Below are 17404 nucleotides of genomic sequence, written 5' to 3' on the forward strand. Positions count from 1 at the left end.
GCACATGTTATATGTATTGTTTTGAAAAATCACAAAACAAGGGATGCCTGGGTGGCTCAGCAGTTAAGCTTCTGCCTTTGGCTCAGGGCATGATCCTGGAATCCTGAGATCCAGTCCTAGATTGGGCTTCCTGCATGGAGCCTGCTTCTCTCTCTGCCTGTGTCTCTGCCTTTCTCTCTTTCTGGGTCTCTCATGAATAAATAAATAAAATCTTAAAAAAAATCATAAAACGAAAGGTATGAGATTTGTCTGCTCTCCATGGCAAAGTCAAGGTTATAGACACACACACTGCCTATGTTCTTCACTGCCTGAGAAAAGGAGGCCTAGAAGGGAGATTATGAATGACTTCTTGGTCTATCCCTGTATCATTTGATTTGTTCAAAAAAATACATATAGGACTTTTTAAGGATTTTTTTTTAAGATTTATTTACTTACTTATTCATGAGAAACACACAGATAGATAGAGAGAGAGAGAGAGAGAGAGGCAGAGACACAAACAGAGGGAGAAGCAGGCTCCATGCAGGGAGCCCGATGTGGGACTTGATTCCGGGTCTCCAAGATCACATCCGGGGCTGCAGGCGGCGCTTAACCGCTGCGCCACCGGGGCTGCCCCAAGGATTTTTTTTTTTAAAGTGATCGCTACACCCAATGTGGGGGCTCGAACTCATGATCCCCGAGATCAAGAGTCACACGCTCCACTGATAGAGCCAGCCAGGTGCCCCACAAACATGTGTACTGGTTTTTTAAAAATCAAAGAGAGGTGGCTAACAGAAACAATTTTCTATGGGGAAGTAGAAAAAGGGTTACATGGAAAACCACCATGCATTTCAGGATCTCATTCCAGTTAACAGAACTTAGAGGCAGACACTCTTGGGAGAAGACCCTAACCCAGACAGCGGTATAATTCCTACCAACAGAAACCAGGGGAGATACACTGAAACCACAAATCATAACACAGGTGTGTAGGAGGGAGTATTTCATACACTTTTTCTTAGGGTTTATTGTTACTAAACGCAATTTTATAATTTCTAGGATTCAGAGAGTTGCAGTATTCTATTCTATAAATAGCTAGTTAGTGCTATTATAACGAGAAAAGAAATGTTTAATATGCACGTTTATTCTATTGTGATACTGAAACGACATTTATTACTTCTAGACAGTTTGTCACATGGCTGTACTCACGTGGGTGATACTTTCTGATCCATTCTAAGCAATCAAATGCCACCTTCTTGGGTTTTTTTGGTAACACGTAGTATTTCAGATTATGTCTGTTAAAGCTCATGCTAAACCTAGAAGTCCCAAACATAAAATTCTGTTATTATGAGAAAGTATAGTTTCAGTCACCTTCACACATTAAACACAGATTTTGCATTCTGCAAACCTAATTATCAAGCTGTCTTAAGCTGAATATGGTCCCTGGCAGCTTAGGTAAGAGAACCATGGGAGGGAAGTCAGGTGAAGGGTCCACAGATAGAGGGAGTAAATGTCTGTAGGCCGAGGTGTACAAAAGACAGGTGAGTTGGGAGCCCAGTCGCCAGGATGAGGTTGATTACAAGCAGAGGCCGATAAAACATTACTTAAAACATTAAGAAAATCAGAGAATGGTGTTTTTTTTTTTTTTTTTAACACCACCAATGTTCTCAAATTTTGACTGCATCCATGAAGAGTTGATTGTAGGGCAGCAGCAGGAGCTGACGCCCTACGCATCAGGGATCCCTGTCCTGTGGTCTGCGCCCCAGAGAGCAGGTCTGTCTCCCCTTTTGCTGGTCCTTTGTTCTCCGCCCACTTCCACCCTCCTGCTTCCTCAGTGAGCTTTTCTCTATTCTCTCCTCTCCTGTATTTCAGTCTCTTCCTTTTGCCTGAGTATGTTCTAGGGCCACCAATCCTAAAAACAGAAGCTCCTCTGGATCCTTACATTCCACTGCATCTGGCACCTCACCTCTTTCTTTTCCCTCCAACGGCAAGTTTCTCAGAAGACACTTATGCCCCCAACCAACCATATGTCCAATTTCAATTCTTGGCACCTCCATTTCCGGTTTTTGCCATCACCATTCTACTCAAATTGTTCTAGCTAAGCTTTTAAAACCAAAGAAATGGGACCCCTAGGTGGCTCAGCGGTTGAGCATCTGCCTTTGGCTCAGGGCGTGGTCTTCGAGTTCTGTGATCCAGTCCCACATTGGGCTCCCTGCATGGAGCCTTCTTCTCCCTCTGCCTGTGTCTCTGTCTCTCTGTCATGAATGAATAAATAAAATCTTAAAAAAGAGAAACAAAAAACTAAAGGAAGGTGAGAGGATTGTGCCTGGGTCCCCCCACTTCACCAGGTTCCAACATCTCTATAGGAAGAAGGTAACACTGCAGAACAGTTAAGGTTAGAGCATAAAGACAAGTCAGTGCCCATGCTGATGGAAGAAAAGAGACTGTAACTCTAACAACTTGTGGTTAAGGAAGACACCTAGTACAGGGAATGGGGATTGGAGGGAAGGATGATGGTGAATAAAACCACTGGCTTTCTGTCTTTGTATCTAAATCCAAGCTGGTTGGGCCCAAGTTTTGTTGCCAGTGGTAGGATACACTTATTTGGCTTTAGGGTGAAAGAATGCCTTGCATGTGGAGGGCAGCCATATTCCTGAATGGACTTCTATGTAGGTAAGGCGGCCATGCAACGGGCAGCGGTCTCCCCACTGTGTGCACTGTGCCCACTGGTCTTTATTCAGACCTCACTCTCTCTGACCTCTCCAGCACTCCACGTAGTTGGCTGTCCTCACAGAAAACCCCTCACAGCAGCTACAAGTTCACAGTCCATGGACTTGCCCTCCCCCCCCGCACTCGCTCCTCTGAGTTGTCTCATTTTCTTTTATTTTTTTTAAAATATTTTATTTATTCATGAGACACACACAGAGAAAGGCAGAGGGAGAAGCAGGCTCCCTGTGGGGAGCCCGATGTGGGACTCGATCCCAGGACTTCGGGATCATGCCCTGAGCCGAAGGCAGAACCTCAACCACTAAGCCTCCCAGATGCCCCTGTCTCTTCTTCCTTTGCTTACTCCTTAAGTGGGGACTACTTAAGTGTTCAGTGCTCCTCTTCTCCCTCATGTTGCTTTCTTCAGAGACCTCACTCCCCGCTTTAAGCACCACCTAGTGCCATCCCCACATGCCCCAATTTCTGCTATTGTCCACCTTAGACCTTATAGTTCTGAACTACAGTCCAACTTCTTTTTAAAATCAGCGGCTTGAAACTGGGGTACACACAACACGGGTTCTCAAAGACTTTTTCTTTTAAAGATTTATTTATTCATTCATAAGAGAGGCAGAGACACAGAGGGTGAATCAGGCTCCCCGAGGGGAGCCTGATGTGGGACTTGATCCCGGGACTCCAGGATCATGCCCTGGGCCGAAGGCAGACACTCAACCACTGAGCCACCCAGGCATCCCATCAAAGACTTTCTAAAGGTACAGAAGCAAAGACAACTATAAAGGAATCAATTTGCAGATCTTTCATCTTCACGTGTACTTTCTTCCAGAAGACTGATCTGGGTGTACCTGCAGTCCAGACATCCTGCTCGTGACCCCTGCCCTGCCTTTCCCTTTTAAAACGGTCTCCTCACTTCCTAAAAATAAACAAATCCTACTTTTCACCCATACTGAACCTCACGATCACACATTCGTCTGGCAATAAAAACCTCCAGGGCACTGTGCAGAACAAATGCAATATAGTATGGGTGCAGCTGAAACTTTATTTTTATTTATTTATTTATTTTTTAAGAGAGAGAAGGGGACTCCCTGGCTGGCTCAGTTGGTTAAAGGTCCAAGTCTTGATTTTGGCTGAGGCCAAGATCTTAGGGGTGTGGGGTTGAGCCCTGCATCAGGCTCTGTGCTCAGCATGGAGTCTGCTCAACTGACTGAGCCACCCAAGCACCCCTGAAACTTTCTTTAATCAAAGTACTAGAAACCCTGGGTAGAGCTCCATACCTTGTAAGGGTTTTGCATATTTATGCTAAGAATAAAGTGTGACATGAGGAATGAAGTACATTGGCCCTTGTTGGGATATTCTGATTTCAGACACACGGAGAGCAAAGTGGTGGGGGTAGAGATGATTTTTATCATATGATGTTGCTTCTTGTATTGCTATTATCTCAGGATGCCTTGCTTCTGAGAGTCTTGAGACATCTGTTAATCAATACTTTGAAACCATCCCTCTTATGCTATTTATATGCACAGAACACTGAGAGCTCTCTTCTAGGGCTGGAAATGGCAGAAGAACATGTAATGGATTGTGACAAGAAAAGGCAACAGGTAAAAAGACTGATATATCTATGGACTATTTCGATCATTCTAAATTATTTACAACCACTGCTCTAGCAAAGAAACCACAGTCTTGACAGAATGATGTCATAACAAGAACGGCCCAGGTATACAAACAATGTAGACTATCTGAGTTAATTTGGGCTTTAGTTGGGAATGGTGTATGAGTCTCCCTACCCATATGAATGCTAAAATGACTATAGACAAGAATTGCCTTGTTACCTTTTATTACATTTTACACTATGCTTTAATTTCAGAATAATGTTTTATGAATAAAAAAAAAGTATGGGCCAAAAAAGAGACAATAGCAAGTGTAGGTGGCATCAGAACCCATGACACTGCAGATGGGAATGGGAAACAGTATGGCTCCTTTGGAAAACAGCCTGGTAGTTCTGCAAAAGGTTAAAAATAGAGTCACCCTGTAAGTGCACACTTCCACTCCTGGGTGCATGCCCATGAGAAAGGAAGACAGAGGTTCACACAAAAACCTGTCTGTGAACACAGAGTTTAGCATTAGTCATAAGAGCCAAAAATGGAAACAACCCTGATATTCACCAACAGATAAAATGGGCCACACCCATACAATGGAATATTATTCAGCAATAAACTTTGAAAACATCATGTTAAAGAAGCCAGTTATAGAAGACCAAGGATAGAATGATTTTATTTATATGAGATATCCAAAATAGGCAAATCTAGAAACAGAAGGTAGATAGATTAGTGGTTGCTGTGGGTGGACAGGGGAGTGGGGGAGGGAATGACTATTAGTGGACGTGGTGTTTTTGCAAGGTGATAAAGATGTTGTAAAATTGATTATGGTGATGGTTGTATAACTGTACTAAAACCACTGAATTGTACATTTTGCTTTTTTTAAAAATTAAAAAAAAAAAAGTCTCAAGTGAGACAGAAAGAGCATAAGCAGGGGGAGGGGCAGAGGGAGAAGCAGAAGCAGGCTGCCCAGTGAGCAGGGAGCCCAACGCAGGGCTCAATCCGAGGGCCCCAGGATCACAACCTGAGCCAAAGGCAGATGCTTAACTGACTGAGCCACCCACATACCCTGAACTGTATACTTTAAATAGATGAACTGTATGATATGTGGATTTTATCTCAATAAAGCAGTTACCAAAAGCTGGCACATAATCTGAAAAATTTTTAATATTTGTGATGTAATTGAAAAAACTTAGAAATACTAATTAACTTAGTCAATGGATTACTAAAAATAAAATGACATGAGATTAGGAAATAAAGTTACCAATTCCAAACTCAATTAAAATGAAAACAGGTGTCTCTACTGCAGAAGGACAGCTAACCTCCAGCACATGGGCCACTGAGTAAAAGTAGCTTGTACACAACTTGCTGTGATGGGAACATTAATGGTTCCTTAGGGTTTGTCTTACTTGGCCTTTTGGAAAATGGGATGTTTGGAATTACCAAGTATTCTAGTCAGAGACAGGTCCCATCAACCAATGAATGCATAAACAAACATGGAATGCCCATTCCATGGAAGATTACTCAGTCATAACAAGGAACTACATACTGATGCATGCGGCAACATGGACGAACCATGAAAACACTTGGCTAGGGGAAAGACAATGGGCACACATGAGGTGGGGAGCATGGGAAATGACTGCTAATGAGTACGAGGTTTATTTTCGGGGTGATGAAAATGTTCTATGCTTAGACTTGGGGGATGGCTACATAACTGTGAAAATACAAAAACCCCACTAAATTCTAACCTTTAAATGGGTGAATTTTATGATGTGTCAATTATCACTCTCTCTTATTATTATCATTTTTTTTAAGGAGGCTCTGCCTAACATTAGGCTTGAACTCATGACCCAGAGATCAAGGGTCTCATGCTCTACTAAGTCAGCCAGGTGCCCCCACTATATTTCAATAAAGTTTTCATTTTTTTTTTTTTTTATTTATTTATGATAGTCACACACAGATAGAGAGAGAGGGGCAGAGACACAGGCAGAGGGAGAAGCAGGCTCCATGCACCGGGAGCCCGACGTGGGATTCGATCCCGGGTCTCCAGGATCGCGCCCTGGGCCAAAGGCAGGCGCCAAACCGCTGCGCCACCCAGGGATCCCAAGTTTTCATTTTTTAAAAAAAGTTTGAGATTCCACTGTATCTTCACTAAGAGAATACTATATCAGCTGACATTAACATGGCAACTATGATTAGGTCCAGGGTGTCAAACTCATGTCATTTTAAGTGATGTGTTAGGAAACGGAATCAATTTGTGCTCAGCTCTTGTTGTTTTTGAAACTGAGATAGTTGTCATGGGGATGTGTACTAAACAGTTTATATGAACTGAGAAACAAAGTCAGAGTTTTCCTTTTAAAAATGAAAGTAAGCTTAATTTAGGTGATGGGTTTGGCACTGAATACTAGCTTTGCCAACCAGATTAGATAGTAGTCACATCCCAGCATTTGAAAGTGCTAAATGGTAGCCACAAAAATTGGATGAAACTATCATTTAAAAGCATATCCCACAATAAAAATACCTGTCAAAAATATATTAGAAAAAATGTACTAAAACTAACAGCATTTTGGTTTCCCAACTCTTCCAAATATAATGGATATAAGATTCATTTCAGTGCAAGAGGAACAAGAGTATTTATTTACTTTGGCGGGGGAGACAGAGGAAGCGGGAGAGAGAATCTCAAGCAGACTCCACACCCAATGCAGAGCCTGACTTGGGGTTCAATCTCACAACCCTGCAATCATGAACTGAGCCAAAACCAAGAGTTGGCCACTAACCAAACTGAGCCCCAGGAACAAGACTATTTAATAGTCATTAGATAAGTCTTGGTATTTTTTATAGTATGCTTCCCAGAAAAAATAAAGTGAGTAATGATCTGACTTATTTTGCCAGTTAGATTGTTACAATACTTTGCTTTCCACAAAATTTAAAGAACCTAAGTTGAGTCATCAGTTGACAGATCATTAAAAATAATTTTTATGACATATTATGTAATTTTGGCATATATGTCAGAAAAATTCAAATAATTGAGTGTTACTGCTCTAATAAAATGCTTTCCATTCCCATCTACATGTGTATGTGAGCAATGGTTCTCAATGCTTACATCTGTAAAAATAAGAAATATGAACCAACTTGATTTGTCCATGGATGTATCAGCTAATTGAAAAGTCCTATCTCATTAAATTACACATTCCCAATCAAAATATAGGCTTAAATTTTTAAAAAGATAATTAAACTATTTCAATCAGTAATATATTACTAATGATTATAGTAATTCAATCTGGAAAAAAATTTTGGTATGGGAAATTCAAAAACAACTTTTAATTTATATACACAGATTTTTTTCATATTTTTCTTATAGGTAAGTATGATATAGTAAGTAATAAGACTTCAAGCATAAAAATATATTACCCTAGGATAAAAATCTGTGGGGAAACTGAAAGAGAAATAGGAGTTCAAAGAGAAAAAGGAAAGATATAATAAAAAATCTGTTAAATATTTTTTAAAGATTTTATTTATTTATTTATTCATGAGAGGCACAGAGACAGAGAGAGGCAGAGATCCAGGCAGAGGGAGAAGCAGGCTCCAAGCAGGGAGCCCGATGTGGGACTCGATCCGGGTCTCCAGGATCACACCCTGGGCTGAAGGCGGCGCTAAACTTCTGAGCCACTGGGGCTGCCCAAGATATATATAAAGATTTTAGTTGTTTATTCATCAGAGACAGAAAGAGAGAGAGGCAGAGACATAGGCAGAGGGAGAAGCAGGCTCCATGCAGGGAACCCAATGTGGGACTCGATCCTGGAACTCCGAGGATCACACCCTGGGCAGAAGGCAGGCGCTCAACCATTGAGCCACCCAGGTGTCCCTGTTAAAGACATTTTTGAATGTCTAATGATATTTAAAGTTAAAAAAATTTTTTTTAAAGTCAAAAATTTTTTTTTAATTTTTTTTTATTTTTATTTATTTATGATAGTCACAGAGAGAGAGAGAGAGAGAGAGAGAGAGAGGCAGAGACACAGGCAGAGGGAGAAGCAGGCTCCATGCACTGGGAGCCCGACGTGGGATTCGATCCCGGGTCTCCAGGATCGCGCCCTGGGCCAAAGGCAGGCGCCAAACCGCTGCGCCACCCAGGGATCCCTAAAGTTAAAATTTTTTAATGTGTTTTTTAAGTGAGTGAAAGTAGATACAAAATTACTATTATATTTATATTCTACTGGATACATTTAAAAGGGCTAGGTTAAAGATTTAATTTAAAAACATTATTTACAACAGACTACATTCTCTTATTTAAAATTCATGTTGAAAAATTTTTGGTGTCAAGTTAGAAATATATAGGTGATACAGTTTTCTAAAATTCTTTCAGGAGGCCCATAAAACCAAAGAAAGTACTAAGGGGCACCTGGGTGGCTCAGTTGAATGTCTGCCTTTGGCTCAGGTCATGATCCTGGAGTCCTGAGATCGAGCTCTGCCTCGTGCTTCCTGCTCAGAAGGGGGTCTGCTTCTCCCTCTTCCCCCTGCTCATGTTCTCTCTCTTGGTCTCTCTCAAATAAATAAAATCTTAAAAGAAAGAAAGTATGAAAACTGAGGTCATGACTTTCTCCACTCATTCCTTAACCCCCACCCCAACCACAGATCTAAAAATCAAATTCATTACCCACCCCTTCACCTCTTCTCCCCTCCTGCATGTCACCTGCACCAGAAACTAGTATAAACTTTACAATGTCTGTCTTTCTTACTCCATCAGTTGTCAGTCTTCCTGATTCAGCTGTGTCTTCCCTCAAACTGGTCCCCTGGGTCCTCTTCTGCTGTTGCCAGCACTGTCACCTCTCTTCTAGAATGCTACAATGGGGTTTCCAGGGGCCATTTGGCCTCTGATCCCTTGTTCGTCTGCTCCATCTTCGGTTCCACTGCCAGGGTGATTATTCTATCCTAAGGTTCAGCTCAAGCCATTTTCCAGGTCAAGTTGCCCAAAGAATGAATCCCAAACACCATACCACCACAAAACGCAAGATCCCCATGATGGGGTGTTAAGCCCTCCCAGGTCTCTCCTCTTATCCCATGTATTATTCTCCATTCCTTGGATCCCGCTTGTACTCTGATACCTGAAACTTCAGCCCTGAATTCTCCCTCTCTGCCTGTGGAAGCACCATTCTCATCACTTCACACCCACTAGGACAGGTATAATAAAAGATGTCCTGTAACACGTGTTGATGTGTACAGGGAGCAACCATAGCCCTCACACACTGCTGGAGCTCTGTGGTCTGCCATGGCTGCTGCACGGATGCCCCAGAGAAACAAAAACACACACCCACAACTTAAGACACCAAGGCCCGTAGTAGTCTTCATAATAACAACGGCCACAAAATGGAAACAACTGAAATATCTACCATATGATAAATGAAAAAATGTAGAGAGCACACGTGTGATGGAATAGTTTTTGTCAGTAGGACAGAAAGCAGTACTGACAGGAACCAACACATGGATGAACCCTGAACACATGAAGCTGCGTGAGAGGCCAGTCACAGAGGCCACTTTCCGCAAAATGCTGTTTCTATGAAATGTCCAGCTTAGGCAAAAATCTATAAAGACACAAAATAGATCAGTGGTTGTCTAGGGCTAGGGATATGGGGAATAGTGGGAACTGACTGCTGATGGGTATGGAGTTTCTTTCAAGGGAGACAGATTATGTTCTAAAATTAGATATGGTGGGGGTGCACAACTCTGTGAATAAATAAAAAAAAATCATAGCATTGCATACTTAAATAGGTGACTCTTAAAGTATGTAAATGGTATCTCAGTACAGCTGCTGACAACAAAGACTCCTCATCCTACCAAGCCCGCTTCCTTTATAAAAGCCCATCCGACCCCTCCTCATTAACAACTGGTTGTTATTTTGGGTTAGAGTCACTCTTGCCTTCCTGAGTTCCTGCAGTCATAATTTACATCTCTAATTAATACGTACTTCATCCTGCAATTTATTAAGAAGTACTTAAAGGGTTCTAAAACCAGACTGTCTGGGTTTAAGTCCTCCCTCCGGCACTTGCGAGGCCTATGACCTTGTGCAAGTTATTTCTCTGTGCCTTCGTTTCCTCATCCAAAAGTGAGGAAAGTAGGAGTACTTAGCTCATGAGCCTTTTGTGTGGATAAATGAGTTCATACACATAAACTGTCAAGAATAGCGCCTGGCCCATTGAATAGGCTAAATATGTAACTAGTAGCTCTCATTATTGTTTTGGGATATTATTGTTGTATCAACTGTCTACGTGTCTGCCTTTTCCTTCTCAGTTTATATTTTAAGGTCCTAAGGAAAAGAAATAAAGTCTCTATTTTATTATTATCTATCCTATTTTCCAAAGAAGAACATTACCACACACTAGCTGTAGAAGAGGAGCATGGGGGTGCTGTGGCTCCAACCCTAGGGAGACCTGCCTTCTCCGGGGTCATGATACAGCAGCAGTTGGGTATGTTTAATTGAAGCAAGGGCCTACTGGCAAAAAAGATCAGGAAAAAATGTACCAGAAAGTGTTTGTTAAAATCTTTTTACTTCCACTAAGAGATTTAAACTCTCCCAAATATAGAAGTACCAAATATATTAAGGAATCAACAGACTTGCCCAAATTTTCATATTTTACCCACATTTACCAAAATTCCTCCATATGTTCCATTTATTCATTCTTACTGAGTGCCAATTATGCACAGGGCGCCACATGCTAGACTCAGGAAATGTACAATCTATTGCTTTTCCAGGCTGATCTCCTCACACGACCAGGAAAAGATATTAAAGGTGTCTATCTCTATATGCATATGTGCAATGTTTACGCAAACAAAAATGACAAATTCTGTACTTACAAAAAGTTATTCAAAAGGTGAAGTGAATTCATACAATTTCTTTTAACTATGTGCATTTGGCAATTAATATTACTGGCCTAGAAGATGAGCAGACCGCATCTGGCATAAATTTGATGGAAAAAAGCTAAAAACACTGCCTATTAAAAAAAAGAAAGGCTTTCACAGATCAATGTAGTACTTATAGCAGTGAATTTCTGGCAGGTAGGTTACTCACTAGAACCTAAAGCATAATATGACACCTTAGATATGTTGTCATGTACATCAATTATGGAAGCAAAATCTCTCCCCACCCCCAAATTCTACAAAAACACCCTTTCTCAAGTGAGATTAAAGTAAGATATTCCATTCCAAATTTTGTGATTTCACACAAAAAATTCTGAGGACTCTAAAGTTCATGTGCTGGAGAATGCCAGTTTAATCTGCAAAGGTCCCTGCAGCTGTCTTAACCTCATGGTCCCCCATATCCTTCATATGGTGCTTTTGGTTCTTCCCTAAGCTGCTGAGGGATGCTGCTGTTTTTATTGACCACAGTATTTAGAGAGCCATCTTACTGTCTTTATTTCCAAATGAGCAAAAGGTGTGCTTTAAAAATTCACCCCAATATACCGGTCATTCCTTCAAGCATTCCTCAAACTCAAAGCACCCACTAATAAATTAGAAGGGACAAGTATTTTTAACCTTGGCACACAGCAGCTGTTAAGTAAATATTTGCTGAGTGAATGAACCTATCAGAGAATGCACCTGTCTCTACAGACTCATGCAGAGGTATGAAACAATCCAGTACAACCTAGATATGTGGGGATTTTTTTTTATAGTAGTTTCTATTGTAATTATGGATTTGGTGGCAATGAAAAGCACCTCTGCTTTTGAGATGAAAACAAAGCATAAAAACTGTAAAACATAGTTCCTGGATTGTTTTCAATATCCTGGATATAAGTGGAACTTCAGGGAAAATGACAAAATAGGGTCATCTGTGTACTTCCTGATGTATACCCTAGGATGTATGGGAACCAGGATAGATAAATAAAAGCTAATTTACTACAGGGACCATTCTAGAGTTAACAGGTACAGCACACACTTTATCTCTACTTCCAAAATAGGTATTTGGATAGAGTTTGAATTTCAGTAAGTAAAAAGCCCTCAGGCCTTGGTTCCCAAATTTTGCTGCACGCTGGAATCATTTGGGGGTTTTTAAAAACATAATGGCTCCCAGCCCCCCAAATTCTTGTCTAATTGACAGAGTGCAATCTGTGCACTGGGATTTTAAAGCTCAGTACACGATTCTACTGTGTGGCAATCTGGGAACCACTGCCCCAGGGTTTTTAAATTCAGGACTTTGAGCAACTTACACCTGAGGCTGGAGGATCTTCAGCTGAGTGAGGATGTCCTTCTGTACCCTGGGATTAGCTGTGGCAGTAAGGGCCATCACTGGAACAGAGGGAAACTTCTGGCGAAGCATATTCATTCTTTTATAATCTTGGCGAAAATCATGTCCCCACTAGTTGGAAAAAAAAAATAACGCCTTTCAGACTATTTGGATCTTCCTACATAAAAAGGAAGCATATACTGCATATACTGCTCACTGTATTGAGAAACATTTTATTCTTCAGTGAGCTAGGATAATTCATTGTTTTTCCTCTATTCTGAAAAGACATATACTGTTGGTAGTATATATTCATTGTCACATAAACCAGTGTTTACCTGACTGACACAATGCGCTTCATCAATGACAAAACGTGCCAGGAGCTTCCTCTCATACAGATTCTCCAGAGTGGAAAGCAGTCTATTACTTGCACAGACCTAGACCAGAGATGTATTCATTAGAGATCTGAAAATATTTAAACACCACAGCACCTTAAGGACTCTGCTGTCTTTAGTTCCACTACAACTTCAGCTGTATTAAAACCTCCACATAAAATGAGTTATTTCAATGTATGAAGAAAATTAGCAGAATAGAGAATTGCAAATGAAACCTTCTAGAATATTCACCCACATTTAGCAAGCAGTTGTGTATTAGGTCAGTGGTTCTAAAACTTTTTTCCTGCCTCAATATGCCTGAGGTTCACCACGTTTACACTGGTAACAGGGTTACAGGTTTAGGTTGTCGGCATGCATGTTGTTTTGGGGGGCGGGGGGGGTACGCACATACACACATGTATGTATATATGTATGTGTTTCATGATTCTGTCTGTGACAGGGTCTAGAAGCAATGATATCCCAGTAGAAATGACAACATCTGGCATCCATGTCTTGACAGGGACACGTCAACAGGATACAGAAGCAGTGTGATGGAGCTCTCCCACTGGCCAAATCTAGGACAATTAGAACATCCACATAAACAATGAGAGTGGATTATAGCCCCCTGATAAATTAAGAACCCATGATTTCATGTTGGTATAAATAAATATGTAGGTAAAAGGGAAAGCTCTTCCTTACAGGAGAATGCTGGCTAAGTTAGAAAACTCTTCATTTGGCATCCATTACAGAAATCACTGACAGGGAGTCATCAATGGATGATAAAAACTCTTTTGGGTCAAAGTCTGATGAGTAACAGGATATTTATACAATCTCAAGAGTACTCCACAGCAGGATACCCACTAATTACAAAAGCAAAAGATTTAGGTTTATTTTTGTAATTACCAATTGCAACAACACAAAAGAAGTCATTTTATAGTGGAGAATCTGGCAGACACCACCTCAACCAGTGATCAAAGTTAACACCACCAACAAAAGGATAAACAGACATCAAGTGCATCCCAATCTGATGCACTGAGAACAATTGTCACCTCTATGATATTCCTGCCAAAATGAGTAACATAAATCTCATCGTGAGGAAACAGAAGATACATTTAAACTGAGGGACAGGCCTCAAAGCAACTGGCCTTCACTCTTCACAACTGTCAAAATCATGAAGGACAGAGAGAAACTTTAAAGAGACATGACAACCGAATGCAATCTAGGATTTTCTTTTGCAGTAAAGGACATTACTGGGACAACTAGAAAGACTATAATAATAATAATGTTTACAGATTAAGTCATTGTATCAATAAACATTTTTTCATTTTAATGATTGTCCTGAGGTTATGATGCAAGAGAATTTGTTTTTAGGAAACGCATGGTGAAGTGTTTAGGGTTGAAAGGGTTATCATGTCTACAACCTACTCTCAAATATTTTAGGAAAAAGGCAGAGAGAGGGAAAGGACAATAAAGCAATTATAGTAAAATGTTACCACTTAGGGTTTCTGGGTAAAAGTTATACAGGAATCCTTGTACTATATTGTGTATCAGAAATTATGTCAAAAATTTAAAAATATTATGTATTCTAGTGGGCTTTTATGAGATAATAGAAAAATATATTGGTCTCTGCTTTCAGTTCCTGGCACAAGTTCTTGAAACCCTTGTAATTTGCTAAGTGATAAGAGTAGAAGCATCCCTCACTCCAATATCTGTCTCTGACCCCATCCCTGACGCAGGGATCCTAAATCCCTTCTAAATTCTTAAGTGATAGGAGCACTGGGAGTGTCTTTTGTTCTAGTGCAGTGACTCTGGGTGGGGGCCACTCACCAGACAGACCGAGCCATGATCAGAAACTTGGAATTTTCAGTAGCACTCCATCCTCTTGAGAGGGGAGAGGGGCTGGACATGATCATGCCTATGTGAGGAGGCTACTATAAATTCTCAATAGTAGGAGGTTTGGTGAGCTTCCATTGTGGATGGTTATGCATCCCAGCACCACCGGAACAGAAGCTCCCGTGTTTTGGACCCCCTCCCCCCAAGTCCCTACACTGTGTCTCTCTCATCTGGCTGTTCATCTGCATCATCTGTCATGTCCTTTAATAAACTGGTAAATGTTAAGTGTTTCCCTGAGTTTTGTGGGCTGCTCTAGCACATTAATCAAAACCGAGGAGGGGATCACCGGAATCTCTGCTTTGTTAGCCAAATCCAACAGAAGTTATGGGTGCCTGGGGACCTTCTAGTTGCTACCGGCATCTAAAAGAGGGTGGGAATCATCTTGTGGGACTGAGCCCTTCACCTGGGGGGACCCAATGCTCTCTCTGTGTAGACACTGTCAGAGCCGTGTTAAATTGTAGGACTCTCTGCTGTAGGACTCTCTGGTCACAGAGAGCTGCTTAGAATAAGGAAAAAATGTCCACACCTTTGGTCACCAGGAGTAAAATACTCCATGTGATGGTAAAGGAGAGAGACATCGGAAGGGAAGCCTGGGTTCTTCCCTACTCAGGAGACAGAACTGGGTTGTTTTTCTAACACAGCTTTAATATTTTTATTTATTTCATTACTTTTTAAAGATTTTATTTATTCATGACAGACACACAGAGAGAGGTAGAGACACAGGCAGAGAGAGAAGCAGGCTCCCAGTGTGAGACTCCATCCCAGGACCTCGGGATCACGACCTGAGCCAAAGGCAGCCACTCAACCACTGAGCCATCCAGGTGCCCCTAATATCATATTTTAAAATAATGGTATCAATACGAACCTTCTCTGGAGTAACATATAGAAGTTTTATAATTGGGTCTTTCTTGGATAATTGCAGGTAAATACTTGTTGCTTCCGAGTCAGTCTTATCACCTGTCAGATATGTAGCTGGAATCTAAGTACAAAAGTCATAAACATAAGCATATATTTATCTTTAGGTTCTATATATACTTTATAAGTTTCATATCAAACCTGGGTCAAAGGAAAGCTAATGTCAATGCGGTGAAAGTAAATAATTAGCACATATTAAAAAAAACCCAAAACTTTTCTTAGCCATAACTTAGAATATTCCCATTGTTTATTTCCTTCTTTTTTCTTCTCTTTTCTTTACTGCCATTGCTTTTCACATCTGTAAGTAAGATAAATATGAATTCAGTGCCCAAGAGAGTCACATCCTAATGCACAGCTCATTTTTGTTTAGGCAAATGTATCTCCAGTGCGTTAAAGCATGAGGACGATGAGAGGGCCATAGCATCAGGAATAGCTGAACACTGGTGATTGGCGCTGCACACACACATTCTTTGGCAGAAAAATCAAACTGGCGGTCTTGTTGAGGGGTGGTGGCTCACGACTTCGAATATATGTGGGGTTTGGTAGAATACATTTTATACTTTCTTAACCTCAGCTGGAGGAAAAAGGACACATGTGTGGGTGTGCTCATGTGTATTTTAAGATATTATATGCTGATCTTGCAGTAATAGAAATCCTTTCACATTAATAAAAGAAATGTACATCAGCAAAATACAGGTTAAAAGTTCTTGATAAGATACATTTTTCTAGAATAAAATTAGACTGAACTGAGAAGGTTATCTGTACTAGAATTTTCAACGACTTGTACAACTTACTCAAACTGCTGTGCTTGATTCTTCTAATTTATGAACTACTTAATAAAAAATGTTACCCAGAGTACTGAAATATAATTACTTTTATGTCTTTATTAGTATTTTTAATTATAATTGGTAGTGTTTTGTTTCAACTTACATCCAAGGAAGTCAGCTTTTGGACTTGATCTACTATAAGTGATCTCAAAGGAGAAATGACAATAGTGACACCAGGAGAGACACAGGCAGGGAGCTGGTAACACAGACTCTTACCACCTCCTGAAAGGACAAAAAACAAAAACAAAAAACTACCTGTCAGGTTCTATCTTGTGAGCATGAAGGCAGAAGTTACAAACTAAATCATACAGTAATATTTAAAAGTAAGAGAACACCAAGTGACATTCCCTATGGTGCCAATAATTTGCCACACTGGAATAAGCCAAAATATTTAGACAATTTAAATGTGTGAAATTTATCTTTTAGGAGATCTTATGTAGGTATACATGAATGCAAAAACAGGAATCAGGGCAGGAAACTTAAATGCAATAGAAGTGCTTTAAAAAGCTACTTGGGAAATCCAAGTGCAGTATGAGGGATATTCTATCACAGTATTAGGGTGAAAATAATTACCTTGTATAATATTTAATTTTAAAGAGTTAAAATGTTATAAAACATACATCACTTAAGACTGTAGTAAACATGGTTTAATATTTCTTTGATGATCCAGAAAGCACTTTTAGGATCTCACTTTTTTAAACCATTAATATGAACCTTTCAACGCTGAATATCCGCACTTTGACTCCCTGTACTCTTATCAGTAAGAAAATATTCCCAATCTTCCTTTGAGATAGAAGATGTAGAGAACTAACAGAAGATGAAGAGAAAGTCATTCTGAGATGCATCCCCATTTCTCTGGGTAACTCTAATTCAAAATGGTAAGACAATTGGTCT

General features: G+C 40.4%; 1 protein-coding gene across 7 annotated transcripts in view; it reads right to left on the reverse strand.

Annotated features, from left to right (window-relative positions):
• The window catches only part of BLM (BLM RecQ like helicase), a 99694-nt gene that overhangs the window by 34413 nt on the left and 47877 nt on the right, over positions 1 to 17404 (reverse strand). For all 7 annotated transcript variants that reach the window (XM_072800477.1, XM_072800488.1, XM_072800461.1 and 4 more), the window contains 5 exons: positions 16614 to 16732; positions 15634 to 15747; positions 12840 to 12938; positions 12488 to 12636; positions 1183 to 1289 (listed from right to left, as the gene is read on the reverse strand). In XM_072800477.1, coding sequence (XP_072656578.1) covers positions 1183 to 1289; positions 12488 to 12636; positions 12840 to 12938; positions 15634 to 15747; positions 16614 to 16732 — 588 coding nt within the window. The remainder of the gene's footprint in view (positions 1 to 1182; positions 1290 to 12487; positions 12637 to 12839; positions 12939 to 15633; positions 15748 to 16613; positions 16733 to 17404) is intronic.

Source organism: Canis lupus, chromosome 2 (genome assembly GCF_048164855.1).
Source record: "Canis lupus baileyi chromosome 2, mCanLup2.hap1, whole genome shotgun sequence".
NCBI classification, from domain to species: Eukaryota; Metazoa; Chordata; class Mammalia; order Carnivora; family Canidae; genus Canis; species Canis lupus.